This window comes from Stigmatopora argus, chromosome 18, assembly GCF_051989625.1.
Source record: "Stigmatopora argus isolate UIUO_Sarg chromosome 18, RoL_Sarg_1.0, whole genome shotgun sequence".
Classification (NCBI taxonomy): domain Eukaryota; kingdom Metazoa; phylum Chordata; class Actinopteri; order Syngnathiformes; family Syngnathidae; genus Stigmatopora; species Stigmatopora argus.
The window spans coordinates 14,565,559-14,583,319 of NC_135404.1; the positions used below are offsets into that span (position 1 = coordinate 14,565,559).

Here is a 17,761-nt window from a genome sequence, read left to right on the forward strand (position 1 = left end):
CCCCCGAGCGCCCTCCTTGTCAGCCGTTCACCCTTTTTCCCCCTTCAACCCAAGTCGAATAAGTCTCAGCTTTCCATTAACGTGCTGATCTCTGCCTTCCTTCGCTTCTTTTTCATCTTTAATGCCGCTCTTAGACGCCAGCTTGATCTCCCTCTGCTTAGTCATCGTTTTTTAAAATATTTTTTTTACTATTTCTCTCCTCATGTGCTTCATTTGAGCTCCGATAAACAGTCGCCGAATCGGTTGAGTCCTGAACTGAGGAACAACAACGTCGTAACTTACTGACAACACGGCGAAATTGAATAATGTCTTGTGACTTTAGAAAATGTTTTTTTCCCCCGTTCAGTGATTCATTGGCTAATGTTTTGTGGCTAGAAATTCATTGGCTAAATCATACCGTTGGTAAAAATAATAATCCGTTTTAGAGTGAAGGCCTATTTCTAATATTCAGCCTCCCCATTATTGTTGCTTCTCAGTGGCTTTTCTTGGGGAAAAAAGGTCAATTTCATCATCTCTCGCCGTCAATTTTTATTCCCGTGGCACGCGGCTTCAAACTGTCGTGCTCTTACAGCCTCAGTGTCATCTTTCTCCACACAAAACTACACACAACTACACTAGGGCTATCTCCCTCTAGTATCCCCCACCACGCCACCCCACCTCCCCCGTTCCAACGCTGTCTACCTCCCCCCTACTCTTTTGCCGTCCTGAGGGGTTGAATCTTTGAAATGTAATGTATGACCCTCTTTTTATCCGCCAGGTGGGACGAGTTTACCCTCAGGCTGTCTACTTTCCCATTCGTACCCTTTACCTGACGCTCAAAATTGAGCAAAGGGAACGCTACAAAAGTGGTAAGAACGATGGATTTTTGCATTGAAGAAATACTTTTAGAACACGTATGCACCGAGTGGGGTGTGCCATCTTTTCAAGATTAGGTCAAAAAAAATGTATCTATAGTTTTTTTTTCATTTATTGATCTTTTCATCCAGTATCACGTGTAAACAGACAAGTTCAAAACGAACTACGACCGCCAGACTCGCTTCCGTACGGCTTATATGCGCATAAATTAGACTTGACATGCACGAAACTGCTTGACATGCACAAAAAGCAATTAATGAACAGGAAGGGTTTCTTAATTTTTATTTATTTTTTACGAGTCAAAGCGCCACTTTATACGTTAATGACTTTATCGATGTCTTCAATACTTTGTCCTTAGACGCATCCGGACAGCAACAACCCGCTTCGGTGGGCTCCCAGTCGCACTCGGGGGCTTCTGACCCCGGTCCCATCCGGGCCACGGCGCCAATGTGGCGCTGTAGTCGAATCATGCACATGCAACGCGAGCTCCATCCCACCCTCCTCTCTTCCCTGGAGGGAATCGTTGACCAGATGGTGTGGTTCAGGGAAAACTGGCACGAGGAGGTGAGGAATCAAGCGCTATTTTTACATGGGAGGAAAAATTGATCATCTTCTTCTTGTCCTTTATATCTCTTGCTGGTATTTTTTGGGGGAACTTTCCTCAACGGTTGCACCTAAAAAAAACAGTCACATTTTAACAGTATAATCATGATTAGAGATGTCCCCGATCCGATCACATACTTTTCACAGGATCGGGTAAGAAAAGATCAGGTTTTTAAGATGTATTTATTTTTTGCAATCTTGAGGTCTTTTGCCAGAAATCCATGAACATTGCAGAAGAAAGAGAAAATGAAATAAAATAAAAGGCAAGAAAATCACAGTCAGGAAAGCTGAAATCGTCAAATTGGAGGTTTTTTTTTTAGTAATGAGAACCAAACGTTTAAACCAAAATTGTTTGCTACCCAATTTTGTGCTACGCAATTGATTTGTAAAAAAATAAGAAATAGTATATTCGCTAATAAGCCTCCCAATTTTCTCAAATTGGGGAAAAACATATTTGGATGTGCAATTTTCCCGTCTAAAACCTTTCTTTTTTTTCTATTCAGTATCTACGATGGAATATTTTCTTTTTTTATTCCCGCATTATTGATTTCTTTCCCGACGGCAGGTTTTACGGCAGCTCCAGCAAGGACTGGCCAAATGTTACTCGGTGGCCTTCGAGAAGAGCGGCGCCGTGTCTGACGCCAAGATCACGCCGCACACGCTGAACTTTGTCAAGAAGCTGGTCAGCACGTTTGGCGTGGGCTTGGAAAACGTTTCCAACGTGTCCACCATGTTCTCCAGCGCCGCCTCCGAGTCTCTGGCGCGTCGGGCTCAGGCCACCGCCCAGGACCCCGTCTTCCAGAAGATGAAAGGCCAGTTCACCACAGGTGGGTTGGTTGGGAATACTATCTCGTCGCCATCAAGGACCTCCCTAATTCATAAAGTAAGCCCAACAGGTCATAAAACGGCAGTCGCTATGAACATCAGCAAATGAGTTAATACCCTAAAAATAAATGTTCAATCTGTTTTTAGACGATTTGGGCCAGATTTTTGATCTGATGGGTTTTAGGACCTCCCTAATTTATCAAGTAAGCCCAAGAGGTCATAAAACGGCAGTCGACATCAACGCCAGAAATTGAGATGATAACCTAAAAATAAATTTTCAAAACTGGTTCAATCAGTTTTTAGCCGATTCGAGCCAGATCTCCAATCCGGTGGGATTTTATGACCTCCCTAATTTCTAAAGCAAGCCTGACGGGTCACAAAACGGCAGGCGCGTTGCCATTAGCACCGACCGACAGACTGAACGACACAAATCGATTGATGCGCGCTCCCGGTGCCGATGGATCTGGCCAGATGTCGCGGCTAGACTCGATCGGGGCTCGCGGCGAACGCGCCCGCCATCCACCTTCGTCACCCAGCTGTCCCCGTGGCAAAGTGCGAGCGGCGCCAGACCGCACCAGCCTTCGCCAAAGCGGAACAAAAAGGGTTTACGGAGCGGCTGAGCGGCCAAGCTAGTGGCTCACTCGCTTTCACGGGGTTTGTGGGCCGGAAAATATGGGTTTATGTGTGCATATATAACATCTGGCAGCGGAGAGGCCTTCAAATCCAATTACGCCAAATGCCATTTGCACCAGTTGCTGTTTTCGTCGCAGATCTGTTCGGGAGACTTTTGTCTGGGCGGGGAAGAATTTCTATCATATTTCTTTTCATTTCAATTCCGCGTCCTTTTGGACCGATAAGCGTTTAGTCGGATTTTGCTCTCGCACCTGCTCGTGATGGCTCGCTAAGCATTTTATGTGTCTGGCTCACCAGAGAATTTTATTCGCCTCCAGCGTTCAATTGTCAGCCGTCACTCTTGTCTCGGCATTACTAACTTTTTACTTTTGGCGTTAGCTTAAAGAGAAAATACTGCGCAGGCAGGGAATTACAGTACATGTGATTTGATAAATGTTTAGTGAGATGTTGAATATTTCATTTCCGACAGAACAATTACTTTATTTTCTCGCATATAAGCCGTATTTGTAACAAAAAAATGATGACTCAATCGAGGGTACGGCTTATATGCGCATAAATTAGACTTGACATGCACGAAACGGCAAGGTGACAAAGCGTAAACGCCGCAAATCAATATAATGCGTCCGATACGGTCATTTATTTCAAAATTGAGAAAAGATAAACAGATAAAATGCTTAACAAAATTGATTTTGACAAAAAACGGGAAAAAACTCACTTGTGTCTTGGACTGTTTCGGGACCTTGTTCTCACCGTTCGCTCTCCCCGCCCACTAGACTTTGACTTCAGCGTACCCGGCTCCATGAAACTCCACAACCTGATCTCCAAGCTTAAAAAGTGGATCAAGATCCTGGAGGCCAAGACCAAGCAGCTCCCCAAGTTTTTCCTGATCGAGGAGAAGTGCCGCTTCCTCAGCAACTTCTCCGCCCAGACGGCCGAGGTGGAGATCCCGGGGGAGTTTCTCATGCCCAAACCGACCCACTACTACATCAAGATCGCCAGGTTCATGCCTCGCGTGGAGATTGTCCAGAAGCACAACACGGCGGCGCGACGCCTCTACATCCGTGGTCACAACGGCAAGATCTACCCTTACCTGGTGATGAACGACGCTTGCCTGACGGAGTCTCGGCGCGAGGAGAGGGTCCTCCAACTCCTCCGACTACTCAACCCTTGCCTAGAGAAGAGAAAGGAGACCACCAAAAGACATCTTTTCTTCACCGGTAGGACATCAGATGTTACCGAACCGTACAAGTTCCTCTCCTCCTGTTTTAAACGACTACTATAGTCAGGGTTAGCCGTTATGAGGTCTTAGCATCGTATTATGTTCTGTTTTAAAAAAATAGAAGATGCGATTTCGAGACAGGATTGAGATTTTTTTCCAGTAAATATGATATGACATGAAATCTAACCTTTAGAGATCAGGAACATCATGCGACTTATTTCTTTTTCTAACCTTTAGAGGTCAGGATCATCATCTGACTCATTTCTTTTTCGATCGGCCTCAAACACACAATTTTTTTGTTCCTTCTCACTGGGGCCGAAGTCCTCTTGCTGGATTCCACTGTGGTTTGCCCACACCCGTATTTTCCCACTCCCCATTTATGCACTTGAATTTTAGTACAAATCTAGCAGGCCGGCATTGTTTTTAAAAAGCGCGGCCACAGGTTTTACTTTTTTAGGTTTATTCGGTGTGCTTCCATTGGACACCTTGTTGAACGTCAACTCGAAAATATTTCTGTTGCAGTGTTTTAAGAAGCAACATCGAGGTTCTTATAAGTTTGCCAATGTGCCCAAAATGATCTAGACCAGGAGTGTCAGACTCGGGTTGGTTCGCGGGCCGCTTTAACGTCAACTTGATTTCATGTGGGCCGGACCATTTTAGATATAATATTTAGATTTTTTTTTTATATAAATGGATTAAAAGAACTGGATTAAAAGCCCTGAATATTCAGTTTTTTTATAGATCTAAAACAATGTTTATTTTAGCTTGTTTTATATATTTTTAGATTTTACATAATGATTTTTGAACTAAAAACACAGAAAAAATGGATTAGAAAATACAATTATTGATTTAAAAGGGGGAAAAAATCTGGAAAATTAAATATACATCTATACTCTTCATTTTAATTTGATCCTAAAACAGAAAGTCGGCACTCATGATTTATACTTTCCCGGGCCACACAAAATGATGCGATGGGCCAGATTTGGCCCCCGGGCCGCCACTTTGACACATGTGATCTAGACAAATATTTGTTTGCAATTGACCCAAGAAAGTTACTACAATATTCACTTATTTTCTGTCAAACTCAAAATGATTATTTATACAGCGAATACAGCATCCAAATTTATATTGGGTTTTATCCTCAGTTTCCTCAGTTTGATATTTTTGGACAGTCATTTCAATTTCTACAGTTGAGCTTATCCCCATGTTTGTCTGCAACTCATTCCTTTGTCATCCCTCCCCTTTTGTTTTCCAGTCCCGAGAGTGGTGGCGGTGTCTCCCCAGATGCGTCTCGTGGAGGACAACCCATCATCTCTGTCACTGGTTGAAATCTATAAGCAGCGTTGTGCCAAGAAGGGCATCGAACACGACAACCCTATCTCCCGATATTACGACCGGTTGGCCACCGTGCAAGCCAGAGGCACGCAGGCGAGCCACCAGGTACGGCGTACATTTCAACTCCATCTTCACCAAACTCCTTCATCATTGGATCGGATTGGATAGGATAACTGTATTCATCCCGTATTCGAGAAATGGCGTTGTCACAGTAGCAAGAGGGTCAGAATAAGGACACAGCAAAATACATTTTAGACATAAATAGATTGGTAATAAGTAAGTTAATAAATAAATAAATAAATAAATATATAAATAAATAAGCGTGTTGCTGATATATATATATATATATATATATATATATATATATATATATATATATATATATATACAGACAGACAGACAGACATATAAGCACATATATACTTACATACACATAGATGTGCATGCATACGGTAGGTCTTAACACTCAGCCATTTGTTTTGTTAAAGAGCCTGTCAGCTGAAACCTGACATCTTCTTCCATTGTCTTTTTGGTAAAGACATCTTGGATTTTTTTTTCCAGTTTTGCGTTTGGGAAACATTTTTTTCTGCCTGGATTTCAGGACATCTCAATGGGAGCGGCCAATAAATGATTCTAACTTCTTGTGGCCAGGTCCTACGAGACATTCTGAAGGAGGTCCAGGGCAACATGGTGCCACGCAGCATGCTGAAAGAATGGGCCCTCCACACCTTCCCCAACGCCACCGACTACTGGACCTTCCGTAAAATGTTCACCATCCAGCTGGCTCTTATTGGTCTGGCCGAGTTCATGCTACACCTGAACCGGCTCAACCCGGAGATGCTGCAGATAGCGCAGGTAAGACTGGGAAGCAAGGGTAAGGGAACCTATGGCTCGGGAGCCATATGTGGCTCCAATGAAGGGTGCAGAAGGGGAAACAATAACCAAGGGAACCCGAGACGGTCGGCGCCGACCCAGAAAGCCATTTTATTGAGCTGTCCTGAAAAATTTGACAGCCCAGTTGACGTTAATATCACCCATTCTCGAAAGGCAATTCTAATCGGCAATGGGCGGAGTCCCGATTTGTTCCCAAATTGAAGATTATTACCGCACCATAACATATCGCAATATCAAATTTTAAGCCACATTACCCAGCACTGACATCTCTCGTCTTTGCCGCGATGGCCTCCCGCTAGACTCTTTTGTTGATAACGTAAAATGAGTTCTCATGTTATGCGTAGCCTTGCTGTGTGAAAAAAATACCATATCAAAATATGAACGAATAAATCAAACTGATTCGTCCCATTGGCCCAAGCGTAGGAAGCCACTCCTAAATACATCAGGTATTTTTATTTTTCTTCCTTCAAGGGCACGCAAGGCTCCAATGCGCCTTAATTTGATATACTGTTGTGTAGGCGCTGGTATAGATCACCATTACTGACTTTGTATCTGTCTTTATGACTCATGCCTCTCCCCTCTGACATTCACATTAACGTCTACCCGTCAAGCAGCTGCTATAAATGCAGCGGATGTTTTGACAGGACGTTAGACGCGGCACCCCCGCAACCCCCCGCGCCGCAACTATCAAGCGTGTTTCAATTTGAAGCGGCCGGGGTTTGCGCGCCGGCGCATCTCGGCGCCTGCTAAAGGTCCTCCGACAGCTTTTTCAAAGTCATTATTCAAGATGATTGTGTCAGCCGGACACCCCCCAATTCCCCCGCCCCCCGATCCTAATCGCCCTTTGCTGACAGGCGTTCCTCCGGGCAGCTAAGCGCCGGTATTAAGTCCCCGCTCTGCCTGTTCCATTCCGTAGATCCCATTAGACGCAGGAGGATTACAGTGCGGAGAGTACACCCAACTGTGATTGCAAGGACGGGACACCGTTGCCACATACTGTATGTTCAGCACTTATCTGCGGCCCGTTATCGCATCTCTCGAGAAGCCCTTTCATTTCCTCGTGCGATTAGCCCTGTTTCTTTTTTTTTTTATTCATGCCCATTTATTTGGAGAATAGCTAGTGTTTGTCCATTGGGGCTTTCTGGTAAAGTTAGACGGAATTGAGGGTTCTAGGGATGTAGTATGTTGGTTCATTTTTCTTTGGGCGGAGAGTCAACACTTTACGAGCGCATGGGAGAGGCTGTCAACATAACTCACGTCGCCCCCGCGGTCCCACGCAGATTCGCAGACATCACATACCGCCCAACACAGCCCACGGTGGTGCAACAAAGTATTGCGCAAAGCTATCCAGTCATCATTGGAAAAAAAATGCCTGCTCAAAAAAATCACGTGATTTGTTTTCTTTTATGGACTAATTTCAGGAAATAGCTGCCAAATGTGAAAAAAAGCATATTTCGTATAGAGCACATGTTTCAAAGTGGCGGCCCGGGGGCCAAGTCTGGCCCGCCGCATCATTTTGCGTGGCCCGGGAAAGTCAATCATGAGTGCCGACTTTCTGTTTTAGGATCAAATTAAAATGAAGAGTATAGATGTATATTTTTTTTTTCATAGTTTCTTTATTTTTATACAAGATGCATATTTTGTAGTTTGGTAAAGAATGGCGTAGTAAACTATGGAAAATTGTCGTATTTGGCCTCATTTGATTCACTTTGAATTAAGGATGTTTTCATTATTATTATGCAGGCCTCCTTTAAAGTCACAAAATGTGGGACATGTACCTTGTGAATTCATCGTCCCTCAGTTCTCGCAACCCCCCGTCAAATTAAAGCGCTCACTAGCATGTCGATTGAGCCCTCAGAGCGCTCGCTGTCTGCAGGCCAATCAGAGCCCTCTACGGGGGGGGGAGTTCGCCGATGCCTGCGCCGACTGCCCAAAGGTTTTCTGGGTCTGGAGCGAGGATCAGTGCCTGGCGCTGGGAGGGAAAGTGGCGGGTCGGGGTAGAGCTGAGCGCCAATCGCTTCGCCATAAAGCTCTCGTCCAAGGGAGCTTATCGTGACCGAAATTGTGCCTTTGGTTGAGAATAGAATAAAGATTAAAGATCAGGTTCAGTTTATTTTTGGCCTAAAAGTTCACCACTGATGGTTGCTGGATGTCCAATCCATTTGGACAAGCCAATGCCAGTCAAAATGGATTGGACGCCAATGGTAATGGAAGAGCATCCACAGCCACTTTAAATGTATTGGACGTCTATTGTCGTCGATAGATAGCGGGCCATGAGTTCATTTTTGCATCACTTGCATTATTTTGGATCATTTCCTCTTGATTTTGAAGGATTTCCAAGACGCTGCTTGTTCGTTTGTCGGTCCCTGATGATTTCCAGGCATTTCCAGGTGGTTTCAAGGTCCACTATGAACTCATTGGCTGTCATTGAAAGCAGTGGGGGCGAATCAACGAATGGGATTGTGGATAGGCAAGATCAATAACGACATGTTTTGTAGGCCGTGTTCCACCTTGTTGGTCACATGTGTCAAAGTGGCGGCCCGGGGGCCAAATCTGGCCCGCCGCATCATTTTGTGTGGCCCAGGAAAGTAAATCATGAGTGCCGACTTTCTGTTTTAGGATCAAATTAAAATGAAGAGTATAGATGTATATTACATTTCCTGATTTTCCCCCTTTTAAATCAATAATTGGAATTTTTTAATCCATGTTTTCTGTGTTTTTAGTTCAAAAATCATGTTGTAAAATCTAAAAATATATAAAAAAAGCTAAAATAAACATTGTTTTAGATCTATAAAAAACTGAATATTCAGGGCTTTTAATCCAGTTCTTTTAATTCATTTATTAAAAAAAATCTAAATATCATATCTAAAATGGTCCGGCCCGCATGAAATCAAGCCCGCGAACCAACCCGAGTCTGACACCCTTGTTGTAGGTTAACGCAATTCAATAGCATCCATCTTTGGTAGGGTAACATACCCCTTGTCTGCCGTCTTACGCTTTCAGGACACCGGCAAGCTCAACGTCTCCTACTTCCGCTTCGACATCAACGATGCCACGGGCGACCTGGACGCCAACCGACCGGTTCCTTTCCGGCTGACGCCAAACATCTCGGAGTTCCTGACCACTATCGGCGTTTCCGGCCCGCTCACCGCTTCCATGATCGCCGTGGCGCGTTGCTTTGCACAGCCCAACTTTAAGGTAGCGTTTGGTCACGGGTCCAAATCGTCTTTGCGAATGCCGCTTTCTGTAGTCCTTACATGTTTCTGGGTTCCCAAGGGACACCGATATTGTACTTAAATACTCGCATTGGTATCAGTGAGTTCTAAAATATCTTATTTTAATGTCGGTTAATTGCATCCATTTACCGAGACTATAAGATCAGACATCTTTTTATTACGGTTTCGGCCTTTGAGAGCCATTTAACGCTCCGTTTTTTTTGTTTATCCATTTATTTTCACCTAAACCAGGTAGGCAAAAAGTGTGGCAGGATTTTTTTATAATTAATGAGTCTTTTTTTATTATTGTTATTCTTTCACACCGATTATTAAACAGACCATGACAAAGCCGACGATTAGAACGTTTTTTTTGAAGATGCCAGATAAAATGCAGGTGTTCACTTTTTAGTCCTAGCCATTAAAAGTGTCTCACTTCTTTTATACGGCGTTGCAAAATGTTCCTTTTTAAACAAAGGGAGCGCAATGAAAAAGCTGCAGGCTGCGTTTCAGTCCACATAACGCAGCGGGGTGTTAACGACGGAGTATTTGGTACAATCGGCGAGGGGAGAAAGCAAATGTACGAAAAAAAAGGGGTACACTGGTCTCCGTGGAAAAGCACATTTATACGGAATAAACCGGCCAGATGAACAAACTTTAGCAAACCCAGCGAGGTTGATGATCGCGTTTTTTGCCGGTTTTGTATTCCGAGTCTTTGTCAACATAACGAGCTGCTAACGCCGCACATAGTTTCTCCCCACTAAGGAAAGTGGTGTACCCCAAATTGAAGTCTGCTTTATGTTTGCTTGACACCGACTTGATAGAAACCGTCAGCCAAGGAAAACGGTTCCTTCCAGATTGGCGGATCGTTCCCGTGTAAACAGCATTCCGAGACGCATAATGATGACTTTGAGATAAACCGGGACGCTTTTAAAAAAAAAAAATGGCTCACAATCTTAAATTGTCAACAATGTGGCGCGCTTACAGTTAAGCCTAAAATCGTTTATGCCCTAGCGCACGTGTCAAAGTGGCGGCCCGGGGGGCCAAATCTGGCCCGCCACATCATTTTGTATGGCCCGGGAAAGTAAATCATGAGTGCCGACTTTCTGTTTTAGGATCAAATTAAAATGAAGAGTATAGATGTATATTCAATTTCCTGATTTTCCCCCTATTTAATCAATAATTGTCATTTTTTAATCAATTTTTTCTGTTTTTAGTTTAATCATTTTGTAAAACCTAAAAATATAAGCTCTAATAAACATTGTTTTAGATCTATAAAAAACTGAATATTCAGGGATTTTAATGCAGTTCTTTTAATCCATTTATAAAAAAAATTACATCTAAAATGGTCCGGCCCACATGAAATCGAGTTGACGTTAACGCGGCCCGCGAACCAACCCAAGTCTGACACATGTGCCCTAGACAAATATTTGAGTGCAGTTGACCCAAGAAAGTTACTACGATATCATACCTGTCAACCTCTGCCGATAACTGACCTTATAAATGATCATTGATTCCCCTTACAAACCCCCAAAAAACCTTACAAACACCGTACGAGTCGTACTGTGTTTGTAAGGTTTTTTTGGGGGTTTGTAAGGGGAATCAATGATCATTTATAAGGGCAGTTATCGGCAGAGGTTGACAGGTATGCGACATTCACTTATTTTCTGTCAAACTCAAAATGATAATTTAAAGATTTTTCCGTTTTTTTTAAGTCACAACCTTTTCCGACAAGACGCCATATTTGTAAAAATACAGATCCCACTCATCAGTATTCAAAGCTTTTGCTTAACAGAATAAAACACTGTGATTATCTCGGCGTGATGCAAATACAAAGCAATTTGACTTTGTCGCTTCCCCCGTGGCGGAAATTACAGCCTTGAAGCTGCTATCAAAAAAATCAACGCACTTTTGTCACGTGTGGAAAACACATTTGGCGTTCAAATGGCAAAACAATGTATCAGCCAATTACCACCATTCCCAAGAATTCTGGTTGTGATGTCACAACCAGAATCGATGCTCACGTCTAACTTTCTAGTGATGTGCTAGCTTGCGAGTACACGTCGGTAGAATGAAAGAATGGTCACGAGAATAGCCAATGATGGAGAGCGAGCAAAAAAAACTGTAGCTTGTCACTTATTTTATTTTGTGGGTGTGGCCAAAGCAAAATTTCATTGTTCAGTATTTTCTGTCACTTTTTGGATGGTTTTGCATCCAAAATTGGGTCTGCTACCATTTTAAAGTCGCTTGCTGTGGTAGTTAATATCACCTTTGAAGCTTAAGACGCCTAACGTATTTTCTCGCATATAAGCCGCATCAAAAAATAACGAGGGTACGGCTTATATGCGCACAAATTAGACATGTTCGAAACTGCAATGTGAAAAGAAACGCCATAACGCAAGAGAATGCGGCTGATACGGTCATTTATTTCAAAATAGAGAAAAGATGAGCAGATAAAACGCTACACAAAATTTATTTTGACGTCTATGAATGACATTCAAGAAAAAAAAACGTATTTTGCATAAAACATGACAAAACTGACTTACTTGTGCATGCAATTGCTCGCTCAGGGTGCCGCCATCTTACCTAGGGATGACAAACTAAACCGCTACGGACACACTTCTTGCTTGTACTGCTCACATGACTTCCTTTTTGAATTTGTCTACGTGCACCCAATAGGAATGTGAACTCCAGCAATCGATTTTTTTTTACAGTATCTCAGAAATACCACGTGCGATGATTTTTCTTAAGATTTTCCCTTTAAAGTATCACATTTGTACTCCCTATTAAAACCATGAATTTGAAGGTGAAAATTGTGAACCTTACACGAGAGAAATCGTAAAATTCAATGATTTTTAAGGCAATTTTAAGGCTACGGCTTATACGTGGAGGCAGCCAATATGCGAGAAAATACGGTACCTGTGGAAAAAATGTGCCGTCTTGTGTCAAAAACTGGATCACGGCTCTTCTAAACAGGATCAAGAAACGGCTCAGACCACAAATGGCTAAGAACAAGCCACCGGAGTATTTTGCGGCCTTCTACTTTGCGAAGGCCGTCTCTCGGTACACGCCATCTCGAGACGACGCCATTCAAAACTAACAGCGCTAAAGCAATTTCCTCAGCAGAATGCGTTTCCACGGCGATTGCTTCCCAAGGTGGCGCAGCAGAACTAACCGAATCAGTCCTGAGAAATTCTTTGACAACGCAACCCGCCACTTAATCCTCCATCCCTCATCCTGAAAAAAATGTTTCTCTCTCGGCGGCAGGTGGACGGCATCCTGAAGGCGGTCCTTCGCGACGAAATCATCGCCTGGCACAAGAAGACTCAGGAGGACACGTCCATGCCGCTGTCTCCGGCCGGCCAGCCGGAGAACATGGACTCCCAGCAGCTGGTCTCGCTGGTCCAGAAGGCCGTCACCGCCATCATGACCCGCCTGCACAATCTGGCGCAGTTCGAGGGCGGCGAGAGCAAAGTCAACACGTTGGTGGCCGCCGCCAACAGCCTGGACAATTTGTGCCGCATGGACCCCGCGTGGCATCCGTGGCTTTAAAGGAGGAAAGCGCTTTTGAATTTCTCACATTTTCAGGACCACGGACAGTACCTGTTTTTCCAGGTAAGTCAGCACATTTGTAGTCTGACTCTATTGTAAATACTTTGTTTTTTTTGTTTATCTCTTTCTCGCTAGTGTATGATATTTCGACACAATATCACGAGGCATTTTATTGGCTAATAGTTTAGCTATGTTGCGCTATTGGCTGTAAAAAAATGAACGGAGTGGGATTGTTATTATTATTATTCTCGTGTTATTCGACTCATGGGGATAAAACGGTGTATTGTTGCTGTTCAGTCCAAAACAAACTTATTTTATTTTTATTTTTTTTATGTCTTAAATTTTGGTCTGCAACAATACACACGCAATCGTTGCTTTTCCGTGAACAGCTACATTATCAAAGAAAAAAAAAAGATTTTCTACGCTGACTCCAATTGTATTTATTAAGTTCAATATGTTTGTTGTATTATGAATACGATGATTTGAAACAAAACAAAAGTTGGGAAGCTTTTGTATTCACTGCTGTTTTTCAACAGTTTCAATGTTGAAGTTTTTTGTTTTTTTTTGTCCTTACAATACTTGTTCATTTTTATCCCTTCTTGTTTGTACATAGACATTGACTTAGTTTGAATAAATTGCTCTATTTCAAACCAGTCTTTTCCTCAAAACTCTCAACTGCGCCATAAAAAACTTGCAATTAGTTTTTCTCCAAGTCGCTTACCAAACGACAACGACGGGCGGTAACGGCCATCTGCGCCCGCCTCGCCGTCACGTTCGCCCTGAAGGACGCGTTCCTGGATGTTATTGCGCTCGTAACTCACGCCGCGAAATGACTGCACGCCGATCGGCGCCACCCCGACATTCAGGAAGCGGATTTTCGTCCCTCGGCAATTACGGAGAGGCGTCGGGGTGCCGTAACCTCGGGGACGTTACTTCCCCACCGCTCGGAGATGGACCACGCGCGTCTAGCTGTTTTTGGCTCCTCCCCCGCTGCTTGATGAATGGTCGGCTTTAGATCTCTCGACGGGCCGTCCTCGCTTGACTCGCACGGAGGAAACTTGGATCTCCAACGGCGCGGTGGCATCTTTTCGCAGGCGCGCTAACGTCCACGTGAGGAAGCGCGGCAAAATACACGATGGAATTTTGGGAAAAGTGATAACGTACACTCAGGTTGCCGGAATTTGTCGATGAAAAGGGGGGTCGGGGGTCATTACACTCCAATCTAGCATTTTACTGGCAAGTGGTGGGGCCAAGAAATTTTGCCTGGCAGGGATGGCAGTGATCGTTTGATTCAATTATTTCAATGTATCTAACCTATGTTAAGCTATGTCACTGTGACTATACGTAGTCGTATCTTAAACTATTCAATCCTTATTTTATGTTCTGTTTTAGCAATCGTTCGATTCAATTATTTCAATGTATCTAACATATGTTAAGCTATGTCACTGTGACTATAGGTAGTCGTATCTTAAACTATTCAATTATTATTTTATGTTCTGTTTTAGCGATCGTTCGATTCAATTATTTCAATGTATCTAACGTATGTTAAGCTATGTCACTGTGACTATAGGTAGTCGTATTTTAAACTATTCTTATCGTTATTTTATGTTCTGTTTTAGCAATCGTTCGATTCAATTATTTTAAATGTATTTAACGTATGTTAAGCTATGTCACTGACTATACGTAGTCTTATCTTAAACTATTCAATCATTATTTTATGTTCTGTTTTAGCGATCGTTCGATTCAATTATTTCAATGTATCTAACATATGTTAAGCTATGTCACTGTGACTATACATAGTCGTATCTTAAACTATACAATCATTATTTTATGTTCTTTTTTGTACTAATTATAAATGAATACAACTCAGTTCAACTAAATTCATGAAATTAAAATAATTAATAGCAGAAATGCACAACTGATTACAGGCCTTGATTTTTTTGTTTGTTTTTATAACTAATTGTGTGCTATTTATGGCAATTGACATCCAATTCTTTGAAAACCAGTAATGTTCCAACTTGTTTTTTTATATCGTTAATGATTGTATTCCTTTTCGTATTATTTTTCTCTAGATGGGATTTTTTTTGACCACTCTCAGGATGCGACCAATCATTTTTTTTACAATTCCATCTGACTTTTTCCAATGGTTTCTCATTTCTCTTCTCATTGATTCAGGCCAAGTCAATTCTTTCTGTTGTCCTCATGTATACAAAGACTATTAAACCAATGACAATGTCTTTATCTCCATTTCAGGAAGCTCTCACACATCTGCGAGCGGAAGATTTGTTTCCTCGCTCGCCGTTCGGACTCGTAACGATCGTTTCACTGGGAGGAGCTCACCTCATTGGCTTGGTGTCTCCAATCCCTAATTTGGAATTTTAATTGCCCAAGTGCGACGTGGCAATCAAAGTCATTTGACGTCTCAGTGGCACATCGCCCGCCGTTCTTGTCGGAAATGAGTAGAAGCTTTTTATCGTATTGAGAATGATGTATTTTTATGTCTTAAGGCTAACAGAGCAGACCTATTTTCCATGCCAACATATTTAACTGGAAAACAGCCTACTTAAGATCAGAGTAGTCATTATTTTCAAATCATCTTCCTAAAAATGAACTGAAAATTTTGTTGTCAGGGTGATGACATCTCAACAGATATTAACAATAATAATCTTCTATTTTTTTGTATTTTCTCATTCTCTCAACTAATGGTCAATAAGCGGTATCCGTAGAAATAGTGGTAGTAGTACAGTAATTACTATTTCACCGTTAAAAAAACGTCATATTTAAAAAAAAAAAACGCTGTAGTCATATTGAAAAGAAACGTCGGATTTTATTAAAAACGTAGTCATATTAAAAAAAAAAAAACGTTGTCATATTAAAAAAACTTATATTTAAAAAAAAAGGTTGTAGTCATATTTAAAAAAAATACATTGTTGTCATATTTAAAAAAATACATTGTTATCATATTTTAAAAAAAAACGTCATATTTAAAAAAAATACATTGTTGTCATATTTTAAAAAACGTCATATTTAAAAAAAACCTTGTCATTCAAAAAAACTCATTAAAAAAAATCGTAGTCATATTTTAAAAAAAGGTTGTAGTCATATTTAAAAAAAACCTGACATATTTAAAAAAAAAAGTTGTCATATTTAAAAATACTGTAAAAAGAAGTAGGTATATTTTTTTATGTACTACATCGCTATGTACCATGTCAATTACAGTGAAAAAAGATACAATATCAAAATTTCACGACCATGATATTGTGCTAAAAATCTAAATAATTCAGCCTTAATAAATAAATAAGTAGTCCAAGTAAGTTCCATGGTTTTGGAGACGTTCAGCGCCAAGTTGTTGACAGCGCACCACTCGCTGAGTCTATGGAATCAACAACAAACAAACAGACACATAGCTACTCAATATATAATCATGATAAATAAATCATCAATAAATATTAATGAGTGGTCAACATCATAAATAAGTAGCAGCAAGTCTCGATTGGGTCCCATTACATAACAGCAGGTCGCCATTGCATGTCGGCGGCCTCGCAACAGAGCGCCCTCGACGCCTCCCCTGTCATCAGATGCCCGCTTTCCCCGAGAACGTGATTTAATTTGTTTGGTAATATCAGGATTGGCGCGTGGAGCCCGGCTCGCCTCCAACGTGAAATTGGACAAGGGCGTCGGAGCCTCGCCGCGTCAAAGCGCCTCACCTCGACGGCTGCTCGAGTGGCGGGCGCACGGCGGAAAGAATGAAGGATGTACGTACCGGAGAGGGAGCCGAGGGGGGCCGCCGGGGGGGATTCATTTTTTTGGAGACAAAGCGCCAGGTGCCAGCGACGGGGTACCCATCTGCTCACCGTGCTGGAACTGGTCCAGTATGTCCAATCAGCTTCTGAGCAGACCTTCTCTCCTCCTTGTCCTTGTAGGAAGATGGCTCTGCGTGTAATTACCTTTTGGAGGAGCGGATCCTTTTCGGCTGCTGATCCTCGCGGGGGTGCCGGAGCCATGCACAGGTAAACCAGAACAGTCGCCGGCCAATGGCAAGGCGGACCATTCACGCGCATGCAATGTGTGTTTTTGGGCCGTGTGAGGGAGCTGGAGTACCCGGGGAAAAGCCACGCAAAGGAAGGAAAGGCCGGAGGAGCCCGGGTGTGACGTTGGGCAGTTGATGGAATCATACACATACCAGGTTTTTATTTTTATCTTCAATTGTGTCTTTTGTCTACTACTTTCTTGAATACCTGATTGAAATGTTTTGCTAAAAAACTGTATTCAAACTGTTGGACTTTATTTACAAATTGTTGAACCTTCATAGTCTTACCCAGGTGTATTTCTGTTTTTTAATCACTTTAATTTTATCAATGTATTTGTTTGCAAACTTGTTTTTTATTCATAATAGTATGATTTAAAGATACTATAGTATGATATATACCTATATATATACCTATATATACCTATATATACCTATATATACATATATACACATATATATATACATATATACACACATATATATACATATACATATATATAAATACAGACACATAGATGTATATGGATGCATATGGTAGGTCTTAACACTCAGCCATTTGTTTTGTTAAAGAGCCTGACAGCTGACAGCTTGTTTGTTTTTTAT

At 42.1% G+C, this 17,761-nt stretch overlaps 1 protein-coding gene across 2 annotated transcripts in view; it reads left to right on the forward strand.

The window, feature by feature from the left end:
- LOC144092755 (transformation/transcription domain-associated protein-like) overlaps positions 1 to 13,729 on the forward strand; it is a 78,613-nt gene extending 64,884 nt beyond the window's left edge. For both annotated transcript variants that reach the window (XM_077625826.1, XM_077625827.1), the window contains 8 exons: positions 758 to 848; positions 1,214 to 1,419; positions 2,024 to 2,285; positions 3,690 to 4,133; positions 5,391 to 5,575; positions 6,122 to 6,325; positions 9,368 to 9,562; positions 12,844 to 13,729. In XM_077625826.1, the coding sequence (XP_077481952.1) occupies positions 758 to 848; positions 1,214 to 1,419; positions 2,024 to 2,285; positions 3,690 to 4,133; positions 5,391 to 5,575; positions 6,122 to 6,325; positions 9,368 to 9,562; positions 12,844 to 13,128 (1,872 nt within the window). In that variant the 3' untranslated portion in view covers positions 13,129 to 13,729. The remainder of the gene's footprint in view (positions 1 to 757; positions 849 to 1,213; positions 1,420 to 2,023; positions 2,286 to 3,689; positions 4,134 to 5,390; positions 5,576 to 6,121; positions 6,326 to 9,367; positions 9,563 to 12,843) is intronic.
- Positions 13,730 to 17,761: the final 4,032 nt, after the last annotated feature.